Consider the following 18,127-nt stretch of genomic DNA (forward strand, 5'->3'; position numbering starts at 1 on the left):
CAGCCGTCATACCGCTCTGGAAGGAGACGCGTTCTGTCTCCTAGAGATGAAAGTACTTTGGTGCGAAAAATGCAAATCAATCCCAGAACTTCACAAGGACCTTGTGAAGATGCTGGAGGAAACGGGTACAAAAGTATCTATATCCACAGTAAAACGAGTCCTATATCGACATAACCTGAAAGGCTGCTCAGCAAGGAAGAAGCCACTGCTCCAAAACCGCCATAAAAAAAAAAGCCAGACTACGGTTTGCAACTGCACATGGGGACAAAAATGTTACTTTTTGGAGAAATGTCCTCTGGTCTGATGAAATAAAAATAGAACTGTTTAGCCATAATGACCATCGTTATGTTTGGAGGAAAAAGGGGGAGGCTTGCAAGCCAAAGAACACCATCCCAACCGTGAAGCACGGGGGTGGCAGCATCATGTTGTGGGGGTGCTTTGCTGCAGGAGGGACTGGTGCCCTTCACAAACTAAATCAGCATCAAGAGGCAGGAAAATTTAAGTGGATATATTGAAGCAACATCTCAAGACATCATTCAGGAAGTTAAAGCTTGGTCACAAATGGGTTTTCCAAATGGACAATAACCCCAAGCATACTTCAAAAGTTGTGCCAAAATGGCTTAAGGACAACAAAGTCTAGGTTTTAGAGTGGCCATCACAAAGCCTTGACCTCAATCCTATAGACAATTTGTGGGCAGAACTGAAAATGCGAGTGCGAGGAAGGAGGCCTACAAACCTGACTCCGTGACACCAGCTCTGTCAGGAGGAAATTGGCCAAAATTCACCCAATTTATTGTGGGAAGCTTGTGGAAGGCTACCCGAAACGTTTGACTCTAGTTAAACAATTGAAAGGCAATGCTACCAAATACCATTTTGAGTGTATGTAAACTTCTGACTCACTGGGAATGTGATGAAAGAAATAAAAGCTGAAATAAATAATTCTCTCTACTATTATTCTGACATTTCACATTCTTAAAAGAAAGTGGTGATCCTAACTGACCTAAGAAAGATAACATTTACAAGGATTAAATGTCAGGAATTGTGAAAAACTGAGTTTAAATGTATTTGGCTAAGGTGTATGTGAACTTTTGACTTCAACTGTACATGTAGGTAGAGTTATTAAAGTGACTATGCATAGATAATAAACAGAGTAGCAGCACTGTAAAAGAGGTGGGGGCAATGCAAATAGTCTGGGTAGCCATTTGATTAGATGTTCAGGAGTCTTATGGCTTGGGGGTAGAAGCTGTTTTTTAGAAGCCTCTTGGACCTAGACTTGGCCCTCCGGTGCCGCTTGCTGTGCAGAACCGTTAATGACTAGGGTGGCTGGAGCCTTTGACAATCTTTAGGGCCTTCCTCTGACACCGCCTGGTATAGAAGTGCTGGATGGCAGGACGCTTGGCCCCTGTGATGTACTGGGAGGTACGCACTACCCTTTGTAGTGCCTTACGGTTGGAGGCCGAGTAGTTGCCATACCAGTCAAGATGCTCTCGATGGTGCAGCTGTAGAACCTTTTGAGGATATGAGGACTCATTCCAAATATTTTCAGTCTCCTGAGATGGAATAGGTTTTGTTGTGCCCTCTTCACGACTGTCTTGGTGTGCTTGGATGTTTGTTTGTGATGTGGACAACAAGGAACTTAACTCTCAACCTGCTTTGCTACAGCCCTGTTGATGTGAATGGGGGTGTGTTTGGTCCTCTTTTTCCTGTAGTCCACATTCATCTCCTTTGTCTTGATCACGTTGAGGGAGAGGTTGTTGTCCTGGCTCCACACGGTCAGGTCTCTGACCTCCCTAAAGGCTGTCTCGTCATTGTCGGTGATCAGGCCTACCACTGTTGTGTCGTCTGCAAACTGAATGATGGTGTTGGAGTCGTGCCTGGCCACGCAGTCTTGGGTGAACAGGGAGTACAGGAGGGGACTGAGCATGCACCCCTGAGTGGCCCCTGTGTTGTGGATCAGCGTGGTGGATGTGTTGTTACCTATCCTTACCACCTGGGGGCGGCCTGTCAGGAAATCCAGGATCCAGTTACAGAGGGAGGTGTTTAGTACCAGGGTCCTTAGCTTAGTGATGAGCTTTGAGGGCACTATGGTGTTGAATGCTGAGCTGTAGTCAATGAATAGCGTTCTCATATAGGTGTTCCTTTTGTTCAGGTGGGAAAGGTCAGTGTGGAGTGCAATAGAGATGGCATGATCCGTTGGGGCGGTATGCAAATTGGAGTGGGTCTAGGGATTCTGTGATAATGGTGTTGATGTGAGCCATGACCAGCCTTTCAAAGCACTTCATGGCTACAGACGTGAGTGCTACGATTTGGTAGTCATTTTAGGCAGGTTACCTTGGTGTTGGTATTACAGACTCAGATAGGGAGAGGTTGAAAATGTCAGTGAAGACACTTGCAAGTTGGTCAGCGCATGCTCGGGGTACACGTCCTGGTAGTCCGTCTGGTCCTGCGGCCTTGTGAATGTTGACCTATTTGAAGGTCTTACTCGCGTCGGCTACGGAGAGCGTGATCACACAGTCTGATGCTCTCATGCATGTTTCAGCGTTACTTGCCTCGAAGCGAGCATAGAAGTAATTGAGCTCATCTGGTAGGCTCGTGTCACTGGGCAGCTCGCGGCTGTGCTTCTGTTTGTACTCTGTAATAGTTTACAAGCCCTGCCACACTCGACGAGCATCGGAGCCGGTGTGGTACGATTCGATCTTAGTCCTGTATTGGTGCTTTGCCTGTTGGCTGGTTCGTCGGAGGGCATAGCGGGGTTTCTTATAAGCTTCCGGGTTAGAGTCCCGCTCCTTGAAAGCGGCAGCTCTGCCCTATATCTCAGTGTGGATATTGCCTGTAATCCATGGCTTCTGGTTGGGGTACAGTGGGGAGAACAAGTATTTGATACACTGCCGATTTTGCAGGTTTTCCTACTTACAAAGCATGTAGAGGTCTGTAATTTTTATCATAGGTACACTTCAACTGTGAGAGACGGAATCTAAAACAAAAATCCAGAAAATCACATTGTATGATTTTTTAATAATTAATTTGCATTTTATTGCATGACATAAGTATTTGATCACCTACCAACCAGTAAGAATTCCGGCTCTCACAGACCTGTTAGTTTTTCTTTAAGAAGCCCTCCTGTTCTCCACTCATTACCTGTATTAACTGCACCTGTTTGAACTCGTTACCTGTATAAAAGACACCTGTCCACACACAATCAAACAGATTCCAACCTCTCCACAATGGCCAACACCAGAGAGCTGTGTAAGGACATCAGGGATAAAATTGTAGACCTGCACAAGGCTGGGATGGGCTACAGGACAATAGGCAAGCAGCTTGGTGAGAAGGAAACAACTGTTGGCGCAATTATTAGAAAATGGAAGAAGTTCAAGATGACGGTCAATCACCCTCGGTCTGGGGCTCCATGCAAGATTTCACCTCGTGGGGCATCAATGATCATGAGGAAGGTGAGGGATCAGCCCAGAACTACACGGCAGGACCTGGTCAATGACCTGAAGAGAGCTGGGACCACAGTCTCAAAGAAAACCATTAGTAACACACTACGCCGTCATGGATTAAAATCCTGCAGCGCACGCAAGGTCCCCCTGCTTAAGCCAGTGCATGTCCAGGCCTGTCTGAAGTTTGCCAATGACCATCTGGATGATCCAGAGGAGGAATGGGAGAAGGTCATGTGGTCTGATGAGACAAAAATAGAGCTTTTTGGTCTAACTCCACTCGCCGTGTTTGGAGGAAGAAGAAGTATGAGTACAACCCCAAGAACACCATCCCAACCGTGAAGCATGGAGGTGGAAACATCATTCTTTGGGGATGCTTTTCTGCAAAGGGGACAGGACGACTGCACCGTATTGAGGGGAGGATGGATGGGGCCATGTATCGCGAGATCTTGGCCAACAACCTCCTTCCCTCAGTAAGAGCATTGAAGATGGGTCGTGGCTGGGTCTTCCAGCATGACAACGACACGAAGCACACAGCCATGGCAACTAAGGAGTGGCTCCGTAAGAAGCATCTCAAGGTCCTGGAGTGGCCTAGCCAGTCTCCAGACCTGAACCCAATAGAAAGTCTTTGGAGGGAGCTGAAAGTCCGTATTGCCCAGCGACAGCCCCGAAACCTGAAGGATCTGGAGAAGATCTGTAGGGAGGAGTGGGCCAAAATCCCTGCTGCAGTGTGTGCAAACCTAGTCAAGAACTACAGGAAACGTATGATCTCTGTAATTGTAAACATAGGTTTCTGTACCAAATATTAAGGTCTGCTTTTCTGATGTATCAAATACTTATGTCATGCAATAAAATGCAAATTAATTACTTAAAAATCATACAATGTGATTTTCTGGATTTTGGTTTTAGATTCCGTCTCTCATAGTTGAAGTGTACCTATGATAAAAATTACAGACCTCTACATGCTTTGTAAGTAGGAAAACCTGCAAAATCGGCAGTGTATCAAATACTTGTTCTCCCCACTGTATGTACGTACAGTCACTTTGGGGACGACGTCATCGATGCACTTATTGATAAAGCGAGTGACTGATGTTGTGTACTCCTCAATGGCATTGGAAGAATCCCAGAACCTATTCCAGTTTGTGCTAGCAAAACAGTCCTGTAGCTTAGCATCTGCTTCATCTGACCACTTTTTTTTTTATTGACCGAGGAGGATGGACGGCGAGGGAGAGCTTTGTACTGCTCTGTGTGTGGAGTAAAGGTGGTCTAAAGTTTTTTCCCCTCTGGTTGCACATTTAACATGCTGGTAGAAATGAGGTAAAACGGATTTAAGTTTCCTTTTAATTAAAGTGCTCGGACACTTGGAGCGCCGCCTATGGATGAGCATTTTCCTGTTTGTTTATGGCTGTATACAACTCATTGAGTGCAGTCTTGGTGCCAGTATCGGTTTGTGGTGGTAAATAGAGAGCTACAAAGAATATAGATGGAAACTCTCTTGGTAGATAGTGTGGTCTGCAGATTATCATGAGATTACCTCATGCGATCAAAACCTCGAGACGTCCTTAGATATCGTGCACCAGCTGTTGTTTACAAATATACATAGACCGCCACCCCTTGTCTTACCATAGGCTGCTGTTCTGACTGTCCGATACAGTGTGTAACCCACCAGCTGTATGTTATTCATGTAGTCGTTCAGCCACGACTTGGTGAAACATAAGATGTTCGTTTTTTAATGTCCCGTTGGTAGGATATACGTGTTCGTCCACTTTATTATCCAGCGATTGAACGTTGGCCAATAGTACCGATTGAGGGAGAAAAAAAGTTTAGCCACTCGTCGCCGGATCCTTACAAGGCACACCGATCTCCTTCCGCGATATCTAAAAAAAGAAAAATCCTGCGAATGACGCGGAGGGCCTGTTCGGGTGTCTGGAGTAACTCCCTCTCGTCCAACTCATTAAAGAAAAATTATAATATATATCATTGTTGGTTAAGAGCCCATAAAACGGCAGTCATCCCTTCCGGTGCCATTATCACATACTAATGCTACTGTAGGTTAGCGTTATTCAACAAATGAATGTCTTGCATGGTCAGATTAATTATTTATTAATTCTGTTATTAACCAAATATTTAATTGAAAGCTGTATTTTACTGTACATCAGTCATTCCTCCTATCTGTTTCTAATTTCTGTCTTTGCAGACTCAAGTTCCAAGTTTGTCACGTGCTCAAGTACAGTGAAATGCCTTTCTCTCAAGCTCCAAACCCAACAATGCAGTAATCAACATCAATGTAGCACTACAAATAACACAAGGGAGAACAAAAATACACACGAAATAAGAACACAAGAAAGTAAGAAGCAAAATACAGGGTCAGTTCCAATACCATACAGTGTTTACAATGTGCAGGGAAATGTGTGTGTGGAGTCCTATGAGTGTGCATAGAGATGGTGCAAAAATAAAATACAAGGGTTAACTCAGTCTGTGTAGCCATTTTGTTAGCTATTTAGCAGTCTTATGGCTTGGTGATAGAAGCTGTTCAGGAGCATGTTGGTGTCAGACTTGATGCACCGGTACCACTTGCTGACTGGAAGCAGAGAGAACAGTCTATGGCTTGGGTGGCTGGAGTCTTTAACGATTTCCAGGCCTTCCTTTCACACCACCTGATATAGATGTCCTGGATGGCAGGGATATGTACAGTCGTGGCCAAAAGTTTCGAGAATGACACAAATATTAATTTTCACAAAGTCTGCTGCCTCAGTTAGTATGATGGCAATTTGCATATACCCCAGAATGTTATGAAGAGTTATCAGATGAATTGCAATTAATTGCAAAGTCCCTCTTTGCCATGCAAATGAACTGAATCCCCCCAAAATATTTCCACTGCATTTCAGCCCTGCCACAAAATTACCAGCTGACATGTCAGTGATTCTCTCATTAAAACTTCTTACGGCTGAAATCCCGTTAACGGGATCGATTTGACAACAGCCAGTGAACGTGCAGGGCGCCAAATTCAAACAACAGAATTCTCATAATTAAAATAACTCAAACATACAAATATTATACACCATTTTAAAGATAAACTTGTTGTTAATCCCACCACAGTGTCTGATTTCAAAAAGGCTTTACGACGAAAGCACACTATCTGATTATGTTAGGTCAGTACCTAGTCACAGAAAAACACAGCCATTTTTCCAGCCAAAGAGAGGAGTCACAAAAAGTAGAAATAGAGATAAAATGAATCACTAACCTTTGATCTTCATCAGATGGCACTCATAGACATCTGGTTCAAACAGCTCTTATTCGTTCCCCCTTCACAGTAGAAGCCTGAAACAAGGTACTAAAGACTGTTGACATCAGTGGAAGCCTTAGGAAGTGCAATCGGACCAAATTTACACTATCTTGGATAGGCAAAGACTTAACCTACAAACCTCAGATTTCCCACTTCCTGGTTGGAATTTGTCAGGTTTTTGCCTGCCATATAAGTTCTGTTATACTCACAGACATCATTCAAACAGTTTTAGAAACTTCATAGTGTTTTCTATCCAATACTAATAATAATATGCATATATTAGCAACTGAGACTGAGGAGCAGGCAGTTTACTCTGGGCACCTTATTCATCCAAGCTACTCAATACTGCCCCCCAGCCATAAGAAGTTAACACGGGTGTGAGTGTTGATGAGGACAAGGCTGGCGATCACTCTGTCATGCTGATTGAGTTCGAATAACACTGGACACTTCAAAAGGAGGGTGGTGCATGGAATCATTGTTCTTCCTCTGTCAAACATGGTTACCTGCAATGAAACACGTGCCGTCATCATTAATTTGCACAAAAAGGGCTTCACAGGCAAGAATATTGCTGCCAGTAAGATTGCACCTAAATCAACCATTTATCGGATCATCAAGAACTTCAAGGAGAGCGGTTCAATTGTTGTGAAGAAGGCTTCAGGGCGCCCAAGAAAGTCCAGCAAGCGCCAGAACCATCTTCTAAAGTTGATTCAGCTGCGGGATCGGGGCACCACCAGTAAGGAGCTTGCTCAGGAATGGCAGCAGGCAGGTATGAGTGCATCTGCACGCACAGTGAGGCGAAGACTTTTGGAGGATGGCCTGGTGTCAAGAAGGGCAGCAAAGAAGCCACTACTCTCCAGGAAAAACATCAGGGACAGACTGATATTCTGCAAAAGGTACAGGGATTGAACTGCTGCGGACTGGGGTAAAGTCATTTTCTCTGATGAATCCCCTTTCCAGTTGTTTGGGGCATCTGGAAAAAAGCTTGTCTGGAGAAGACAAGCTTGTGTCATGCCAACAGTAAAGCATCCTGAGACCATTCATGTGTGGGGTTGCTTCTCAGCCAAGGGAGTGGGCTCACTCACAATTTTGTCGAAGAACACAGCCATGAATATATAATGGTACCAACAACATCCTCTGAGAGCAACTTCTCCCAACCATCCAGGAACAGTTTGGTGACGAACAATGCCTTTTCCAGCATTATGGAAAATAACTAAGTGGCTCGGGGAACAAAACATCGATATTTTGGGTCCATGGCCAGGAAACTCCCCAGACCTTAATCCCATTGAGAACTTGTGGTCAATCCTCAAGAGGCGGGTGGACAAACAAAAACCCACAAATTCTGACAAACTCCAAGCATTGATTATGCAAGAATGGGCTGCCATCAGTCAGAATGTGGCCCAGAAGTTAATTGACAGCAGGCCAGGGTGGATTGCAGAGGTCTTGAAAAAGAAGGGTCAACACTGCAAATATTGACTCTTTGCATCAACTTCATGTAATTGTCAATAAAAGCCTTTGACACTTATGAAATGCTTGTAATTATACTTCAGTATTCCATAGTAACATCTGACAAAAATATCTAGACACTGAAGCAGCAAACTTTGTGGAAATTAATATTTGTGTCATTCTCAAAACTTTTGGCCACGACTGTACTTGGCTGTCCGCACCACCCTCTGACAACTGCTTGGTGCTGTTGTCATACCAAGCAGTGTTGCAGCCAGTCAAGATGCGCTGAATGGTGCAGCTGTAGAACATTTTGAGGATTTGAGAGCCCATGTCTGCTGTTAATCCAGTTCACACTGTCATTTTCCAACCGAGTCAAGTGTTGAACTGTGACGCAATCAGTTGGCATGACATACACTTCCTGTCTTGTGCACCTTATTTAAATTACAATGAAAACCACCAATGCTTCTGTGACGTCCCCCTCTCCCTCTTTACCCTCCCAGATTCAAGACGGGCCAGATCAACGGTGACCTTCTCATATACCACGTGCTGCTGACCTTGAAGCCCTACTACGCCAAGCCCTATGAGATCGTTGTGGACCTGACCCACGCCGGACCCAGCAACCGCTTCAAGACCGACTTCCTGTCCAAGTGGTTTGTGGTGTTCCCGGGCTTCGCCTACGAGAACGTGGCTGCCATCTACATCTACAACTGCAACACGTGGGTGAGGGAGTACACCAAGTACCACGAGAGACTGCTGACAGGCCTGAAGGGGAGCAAGAAGCTGTTGTTCATTGATTCACCAGCGCGGCTTGCTGAGCACGTTGAGCCTGACCAGCAGAAGCTGCCTGCGGCCACGCTAGCCCTTGAGGAGGACCTCAAGGTGTTCCACAACGCCCTCAAACTGGCCCACAAGGACACCAAGGTCTCCATCAAGGTCAGGACATGAGGGAGTCAGTAGATTTATAATGTTATATGATTCCTACATACTTTTTGGGCTGTGGGATGTAATTGAAAGTAATTAGGGGCACAGACAGGAATGACAGGAATGTCTGAGACGGATTGAATGCTTGTCCCCCGGAAGTAGATGTGGTCTGAAGGGTCAACCGCTAAACCAGACTCCGGCTGATAATGGATGTTTTTTTTACCATGTTACTCTTTTGTGGGCCGTATAGCATAGTGACTCAGTCTCAATGAGCTGTCTCTGTTGTCCCCAGGTGGGCTCCACAGCAGTCCAGGTGACGTCAGCAGAGCGTACCCGGGTCCTGGGTCAGTCGGTCTTCCTCAACGACATCTACTACGCCTCAGAGATAGAGGAGATCTGCCTGGTGGATGAGAACCAGTTCACGCTTACCATCGCCAACCAGGGCACGCCGCTCACCTTCATGCACCAGGAGTGTGAGGCCATCGTCCAGTCCATCATCCACATCAGGACGCGTTGGGAGCTGTCCCAGCCGGACTCCATCCCCCAGCACACCAAGATCAGGCCCAAAGACGTGCCGGGGACCCTGCTCAACATTGCCCTCCTCAACCTGGGCAGCTCTGACCCCAGCCTCAGGTCAGAAACACAGCTGTGGAAAATAGTCATGTGATTAGTATAGATTTTGATGGGACTATGAGAGCAGACCATTAGGCTTCTTAGGGATGATTGAATTATACATCTATGATGCTTACTTACGTACTATTTTTTTATTATCTCCTTCCCTCTCTGTCTGTGCTGGTTTCAGATCGGCGGCCTACAACCTGCTCTGTGCCTTGACCTGCACCTTCAACCTGAAGATAGAAGGCCAGCTGCTGGAGACGTCGGGCCTGTGTATCCCTGCAAACAACACCCTCTTCATAGTGTCCATCAGCAAGACACTGGCCGCCAACGAACCACACCTCACCCTGGAGTTCCTGGAAGAGTGTATCTCTGGCTTCAGCAAATCTAGTCAGTATCCTTGTTCCTGCCCTCCACACACAATGTCAAAAAAAAACTCACACGCACATATGCGCTCACACACACACACACACACACACACACACACACACACACACACACACACACACACACACACACACACACACACACACACACACACACACACACACACTGTAACATCCTCTCTGATGTGTGTTTTAGGTATTGAGTTGAAACACCTGTGTCTGGAGTACATGACCCCCTGGCTGCTCAACCTGGTGAGGTTCTGTAAGCACAATGACGACGCCAAGCGCCAACGTGTCACCGCCATCCTGGACAAGCTCATCACCATGACCATCAACGAGAAGCAGATGTACCCTTCTATCCAGGCTAAGATCTGGGGTAGTCTAGGACAGGTGGGGGTCTCTCTCTCCTCTCTGTATGCGTTTTAGCCCATGTATCAACCAGTATTTCAAATCAAATCACATATTTTCAGATGCAATCGCAGGTACAGCGAAATGCTTTTGTTTCTAGCTCCAACAGTGCAGTAATATCTAGCAAAACCATGCACACAAATCTTAAAAATAAGAAATTAAGATATATCAATAAAAATAGTGTGTATGGACAGTATATGAATAGAAAAGGTGTGTACAGCAGTAGTGATGAGCCATGACTAGAATACAGTACACATGAAGTGGGTAAAACCAGTATGTACACATTATTAAAGTAACCAGTGTTCAATGACTATGTACACAGGACAGCAGTCTCTTAGGTGCAGGGTAGAGTACCGGGTGGTACATTTAATATTACTGAGCCTGTGCAGTGTCTGTTATTGCCTTAATGCTACTGCTGATTCATGCACTGGGAAATGGCTGAAGGATTCAGTGGACCCACTGTTCAGGATGTTATAGACACTGGACAGGGACACCCTATGCCAGTGATCATCAACTAGATTCAGCCATGGCCTGTTTTTCTTCTTGAGCGGATGGTCAGGGGCCCGGAACATAATTTGTCGACTGTAAATTGACCGCAAGATGCCCAAACAGATATAATGTTTGACTAAAACATAATAATTTAAAACCTTGCTTACATTTGTATATAATCACGTGTCTCTCTATTATGCGTGGGAATACTTGGGAACAGATTTCTTAAATTAAAATCATTTGGCGCTTATTTCTAGGTGTTTTTACAGTCTTATGTCCAACAAAAAAAAGTAGATTTTGTTGAACACACTTTTGCACACAGTGAGTCCATGCAACTTATTTTGGGACTTTAAGCACATTTTTACTGCTTAACTTATTTAGGGGGGTTGTATACTTATTAACTAAATACATTTCAGCTGTTAATTTTTTAATAATTTGTCAACATTTTGAAAAACACAATTCCACTTTGACATTATGGGGTATTGTATAAAGGCCAGTGACCCAAAATCTAAATTTAATCTATTTTAAATTCAGGCTGTAACACAGCAAATTGTGGAAAAAGTCAAGGGGTCTGAATACTTTCTGAAGGTAATGTATGTAGTCATTACAAATGATTTTGTCTTCTGCGTCTCTGTACTTTTCAGCTCTCACCAGTTATCATGCTTGCCACTGAAAGCTTTGTGTATTGAGAAGTCATTCTGAAAGAGAAATTACTTGAGACAGAAAGAAAAGCATACGCTGAGGCCGTTGTGCAAGTCCCAGTATCTATAGGTCTACTGTGGGAACTTCGGTGAAGGTTCTGGGTTGCATCACACCTCTGTGGGCTATTAATGGAGATGAGTTTATGGTTTGTCCTGTTGTCCCTGTTCTGTAGATAACGGACCTGCTGGACGTGGTGCTGGACAGCTTCATCAAGACCAGCGCTACAGGAGGCCTGGGTTCCATCAAGGCTGAGGTCATGGCCGACACAGCTGTGGCGCTGGCCTCCGGGAATGTCAAGCTGGTGTCCAGCAAGGTGAGAAACGCGCACACAAACACAATAAATACCAGTGCGACATACGATACATTACCAAAAGTATGTGGACACCTTGTTGAACAACTCGTTCCAAAATCATGGGCATTAATATTGGTCCCCCTTTGCTGCTATCACAGCCTCCACTCTTCTGGGTATGCTTTCAACTAAATGTTGGAACATTGCTGCGGGGATTTGTTTCCATTCATCCACAAGCATTAGTGAGATCGGGCACTGATGTTGGACGATTAGGCCTGGCTGGCAGTCGGCGTTCCAATTCATCCCAAAGGTGTTGATGTCAGGGCTCTGTGCAGGCCAGTCAAGTTCTTCACACCGTTCTCAACACACACATTTCTGCATGGACCTTGCTTTGTGTATGGGGGCATTGTCATATTGAAACAGGAAAGGGTCTTCCCCAAAGTTGGAAGCACTGGAAATAAGGGGCCTAGCCCGAACCATGAAAAATAGCCCCAGACCATTGTTCCTAGTCCAACGAACATTACAGCTGGCACTACAATTGGGCAGGTAGCCTTTTCCTGGCATCCGCCAAACCCAGATTCGTCCATCGAACTGCCAGATGGTGAAGCATGATTCATCACTCCAGTCCAATGGCGGCGAGCTTTATCAAATCAAATCAAGTTTATTTTATATAGCCCTTCGTACATCAGCTAATATCTCGAAGTGCTGTACAGACACCCAGCCTAAAACCCCAAACAGCAAGCAATGCAGGTGTAGAAGCACGGTGGCTAGGAAAAACTCCCTAGAAAGGCCAAAACCTAGGAAGAAACCTAGAGAGGAACCAGGCTATGAGGGGTGGCCAGTCCTCTTCTGGCTGTGCTGGGTGGAGATTATAACAGAACTATGCCAAGATGTTCAAAATGTTCATAAGTGACAAGCATGGTCAAATAATAATCATGAATAATTTTCAGTTGGCTTTTCATAGCCGATCATCAAGAGTTGAAAATAGCAGGTCCGGGACAGGTGGCGGTTCCATAACCGCAGGCAGAACAGCTGAAACTGGAATAGCAGCAAGGCCAGGTGGACTGGGGACAGCAAGGAGCCATCACGCCCGGCAGCCCCGACGCACGGTCCCAGGGCTCAGGTCCTCCGAGAGAGAGAGAGAGAAGGAGAGAATTAGAGAGAGCCAAGATTTTCAAAATGTTCATAAATGACAAGCATGGTCAAATAATAATCAGGAATAAATGTCAGTTGGCTTTTCATAGCCGATCATTAAGAATTGAAAACAGCAGGTCTGGGACAGGTAGGGGTTCCATAACCGCAGGCAGAACAGTTGAAACTGGAACAGCAGCAAGGCCAGGTGGACTGGGGACAGCAAGGAGTCATCATGCCCGGTTTGCAGTGACGTATGGTCCTAGGGCTCAGGTTCTCCGAGAGAGAGAGAGAGAAAGAAAGAGAGAACGAGAGAATTAGAGAGAGCATACTTAAATTCACACAGGACACTGGATAAGATAGGAGAAGTACTCCAGGTATAACCAACTGACCCTAGCCCCCCGACACATAAACTACTGCAGCATAAATACTGGAGGCTGAGACAGGAGGGGTCAGGAGACACTGTGGCCCCATCCGATGATACCCCCGGACAGGGCCAAACAGGAAGGATATAACCCCACCCACTCTGCCAAAGCACAGCCCCCACACCACTAGAGGGATATCTTCAACCACCAACTTACAATCCTGAGACAAGGCCGAGTATAGCCCACAAAGATCTCCACCACAGCACAAACCAAGGAGGGGCGCCAACCCAGACAGGAAGATCACGTCAGTGACTCAACCCACTCAAGTGACGCACCCTTCCTAGGGACGGCATGAAAGAGCACCAGTAAGCCAGTGACTCAGCCCCTGTAATAGGGTTAGGGGCAGAGAATCCCAGTAGAGAGAGGGGAACCGGCCAGGCAGAGACAGCAAGGGCGGTTCGTTGCTCCAGATCCTTTCCGTTCACCTTCACACTCCTGGGCCAGACTACACTCAATCATATGACCTACTGAAGAGATAAGTCTTCAGTAAAGACTTAAAGGTTGAGACCGAGTCTGCGTCTCTCACATGGGTAGGCAGACTATTCCATAAAAATGGAGATCTATAGGAGAAAGCCCTGCCTCCCGCTGTTTGCTTAGAAATTCTAGGGACAATTAGGAGGCCTGCGTCTTGTGACCGTAGCGTACGTGTAGGTATGTACGGCAGGACCAACTCGGAAAGATAGGTAGGAGCAAGCCCATGTAACGCTATATAAGTTAACAGTAAAACCTTGAAATCAGCCCTTGCCTTAACAGGAAGCCAGTGTAGGGAGGCTAGCACTGGAGTAATATGATCAAATTTCTTGGTTCTAGTCAGTATTCTAGCAGCCGTATTTAGCACTAACTGAAGTTTATTTAGTGCTTTATCCGGGTAGCCGGAAAGTAGAGCATTGCAGTAGTCTAACCTAGAAGTAACAAATGCATGGATTAATTTTTCTGCATCATTTTTGGACAGAAAATGTCTGATTTTTGCAATGTTACGTAGATGGACAAAAGCTGTCCTTGAAACAGTCTTGATATGTTCGTCAAAAGAGAGATCAGGGTCAAGAGTAACGCCGAGGTCCTTCACAGTTTTATTTGAGACGACTTTACAACCATCAAGATTAATTGTCAGATTCAACAGAAGATCTCTTTGTTTCTTGAGACCTAGAACAAGCATCTCTGTTTTGTCAGAGTTTAAAAGTAGAAAGTTTGCAGCCATCCACTTCCTTATGTCTGAAACACAGGCTTCTAGCGAGGGCAATTTTGAGGCTTCACCATGTTTCATTGAAATGTACAGCTGTGTGTCATCCGCATAGCAGTGAAAGTTAACATTATGTTTTCGAATAACATCCCCAAGAGGTAAAATATATAGTGAAAACAATAGTGGTCCTAAAATGGAACCTTGAGGAACACCGAAATGTACAGTTGATTTGTCAGAGGACAAACCATTCACAGAGACAAACTGATATCTTTCCCACAGGTAAGATCTAAACCAGGCCAGAACTTGTCCGTGTAGACCAATTTGGGTTTCCAGTCTCTCCAAAAGAATGTGGTGATCGATGGTGTCAAAGGCAGCACTAAGGTCTAGTAGCACGAGGACAGATGCAGAGCCTCGGTCTGACGCCATTAAAAGGTCATTTACCACCTTCACAAGTGCAGTCTCAGTGCTATGATGGGGTCTAAAACCAGACTGAAGCAGTTCGTATACATTGTTTGTCTTCAGGAAGGCAGTGAGTTGCTGCGCAACAGCTTTTTCTAAATTTTTTGAGAGGAATGGAAGATTCGATATAGGCCGATAGTTTTTTAGATTTTCCGGGTCAAGGTTTGGCTTTTTCAAGAGAGGCTTTATTACTGCCACTTTTAGTGAGTTTGGTACACATCCGGTGGATAGAGAGCCGTTTATTATGTTCAACATATGAGGGCCAAGCACAGGAAGCAGCTCTTTCAGTAGTTTAGTAGGAATAGGATCCAGTATGCAGCTAGAAGGTTTAGAGGCCATGATTATTTTCATCATTGTGTCAAGAGATATAGTACTAAAACACTTGAGTGTCTCCCTTGATCCTAGGTCCTGGCAGAGTTGTGCAGACTCAGGACAATTGAGCTTTGGAGGAATACGCAGATTTAAAGAGGAGTCCATAATTTGCTTTCTAATGATCATGATCTTTTCCTCAAAGAAGTTCATGAATTTATTACTGCTGAAGTGAAAGCCATCCTCTCTTGGGGAATGCTGCTTTTTAGTTAGCTTTGCAACAGTATCAAAAATAAATTTTGGATTGTTCTTATTTTCCTCAATTAAGTTGGAAAAGTAGGATGATCGAGCAGCAGTGAGGGCTCTTCGGTACTGCACGGTACTGTCTTTCCAAGCTAGTCGGAAGACTTCCAGTTTGGTGTGGCGCCATTTCCGTTCCAATTTTCTGGAAGCTTGCTTCAAAGCTCGGGTATTTTCTGTATACCAGGGAGCTAGTTTCTTATGACAAATGTTTTTCGTTTTTAGGGGTGCAACTGCATCTAGGGTATTGCGCAAGGTTAAATTGAGTTCCTCAGTTAGGTGGTTAACTGATTTTTGTCCTCTGACGTCCTTGGGTAGGCAGAAGGAGTCTGGAAGGGCATCAAGGAATTTTTGTGTTGTCTGAGAATTTATAGCACGACTTTTGATGCTCCTTGGTTGGGGTCTGAGCAGATTATTTGTTGCGATTGCAAACGTAATAAAATGGTGGTCCGACAGTCCAGGATTATGAGGAAAAACATTAAGATCTACAACATTTATTCCATGGGACAAAACTAAATCCAGAGTATGACTGTGGCAGTGAGTAGGTCCAGAGACATGTTGGACAAAACCCACTGAGTCGATGATGGCTCCGAAAGACTTTTGGAGTGGGTCTGTGGACTTCTCCATATGAATATTAAAATCACCAAAAATTTGAATATGATCTGCTATGACTACAAGGTCTGATAGGAATTCAGGGAACTCAGAGAGGAACGCTGTATATGGCCCAGGAGGCCTATAAACAGTGGCTATAAAAAGTGATTGAGTAGGCTGCATAGATTTCATGACTAGAAGCTCAAAAGACGAAAACGTCTTTTTTTTTTTATAAATTGAAATTTGCTATCGTAAATGTTAGCAACACCTCCGCCTTTGCGGGATGCACGGGGGATATGGTCACTAGTGTAACCAGGAGGTGAGGCCTCATTTAACACAGTAAATTCATCAGGCTTAAGCCATGTTTCAGTCAGGCCAATCACATCAAGATTATGATCAGTGATTAGTTCATTGACTATAACTGCCTTTGAAGTGAGGGATCTAACATTAAGTAACCCTATTTTGAGATGTGAGGTATCACGATCTCTTTCAATAATGGCAGGAATGGAGGAGGTCTTTATCCTAATGAGATTGCTAAGGCGAACACCGCCATGTTTAGTTTTCCCCAACCTAGGTCGAGGCACAGACACAGTCTCAATGGGGATGGCTGAGCTGACTACACTGACTGTGCTATTGGCAGACTCCACTAAGCTGGCAGGTTGGCTAACAGCCTGCTGCCTGGCCTGCACCCTATTTCATTGTGGAGCTAGTGGAGTTAGAGCCCTATCTATGTTTGTAGATAAGATGAGAGCACCCCTCCAGCTAGGATGGAGTCCGTCACTCCTCAGCAGGTCAGGCTTGGTCCTGTTTGTGGGTGAGTCCCAGAAAGAGGGCCAATTATCTACAAATTCTATCTTTTGGGAGGGGCAGAAAACAGTTTTCAACCAGCGATTGAGTTGTGTATACCACTCCAGCCGAAGCTTGGCATTGCACCTGGTGATCTTAGGCTTGTGTGCGGCTGCTTGGCCATGGAAACCCATTTCATGAAGCTCCCGACGAGGAGTTATTGTGCTGACGTTGCTTCCAGGGGAAGTATGGATCTCGGTAGTGAGTGTTACATCCGAGGACAGACGATTTTTACGCGCAACGTACTTCAGCACTTCGCGGCCCTGTTCTGTGAGCTTGTGTGGCCTACCACTTTGCGGCTGAGCCGTTGTTGCTCTAAGATGTTTCCACTTCACAATAGCAGCACTTACAGTTGACCGGGGAGGCTCTAGCAGGGCAGACATTTGATGAATTGACTATGACGGTGGCACGTTGAAAGCCACTGAGCTCTTCAGTAAGGCCATTTTACTGCCAATGTTTGTCTATGGAGATTGCATGGCTATGCACTCGATTTTATGAACATCAGCAACGGGTGTGGCTGAAATAGCCAAATCCATAAATTAAGGGATTTCCACATACTTGTGTATATTTTTCACACTCTTAAGATCGATTCTGTGACTTGAGTCTAGACAAGAAAATATGCTAAAAAACATCAATACAGATGCTCCACACATGTATACATTCTTTCCAGGTGTCCCTTGTTCTATCAAATGCCATGAAAGATCCGTTCTGTACATTTATTGTACTGCTTTATGGCAAGATGTGATTGTGTAATGTCACTGAATTAATTGGAGTAGCTAACATATTAGCCAATGTTACAGATTACATTACACAGGGTGTCTGCGGGTCCTTAAAAAGTCTGAAATTAATTTATCTGATTTAAAGGCTTTAAGTCTTCATGTCTTAAATTCAGTTTTCAAAGGTCTTGACG

The 18,127-nt window shown here is 44.9% G+C and overlaps 1 protein-coding gene across 2 annotated transcripts in view; it reads left to right on the top strand.

Moving 5' to 3' along the window:
• The window catches only part of LOC139537209 (neurofibromin), an 88,319-nt gene that overhangs the window by 50,850 nt on the left and 19,342 nt on the right, over window positions 1–18,127 (top strand). For both annotated transcript variants that reach the window (XM_071338264.1, XM_071338265.1), the window contains exons 36-40: window positions 8,667–9,099; window positions 9,380–9,720; window positions 9,890–10,092; window positions 10,285–10,478; window positions 11,860–12,000. In XM_071338264.1, the coding sequence (XP_071194365.1) occupies window positions 8,667–9,099; window positions 9,380–9,720; window positions 9,890–10,092; window positions 10,285–10,478; window positions 11,860–12,000 (1,312 nt within the window). The remainder of the gene's footprint in view (window positions 1–8,666; window positions 9,100–9,379; window positions 9,721–9,889; window positions 10,093–10,284; window positions 10,479–11,859; window positions 12,001–18,127) is intronic.

The sequence above is a fragment of the Salvelinus alpinus genome, chromosome 13 (assembly GCF_045679555.1).
Source record: "Salvelinus alpinus chromosome 13, SLU_Salpinus.1, whole genome shotgun sequence".
In the NCBI taxonomy this organism is placed as follows: Eukaryota; Metazoa; Chordata; class Actinopteri; order Salmoniformes; family Salmonidae; genus Salvelinus; species Salvelinus alpinus.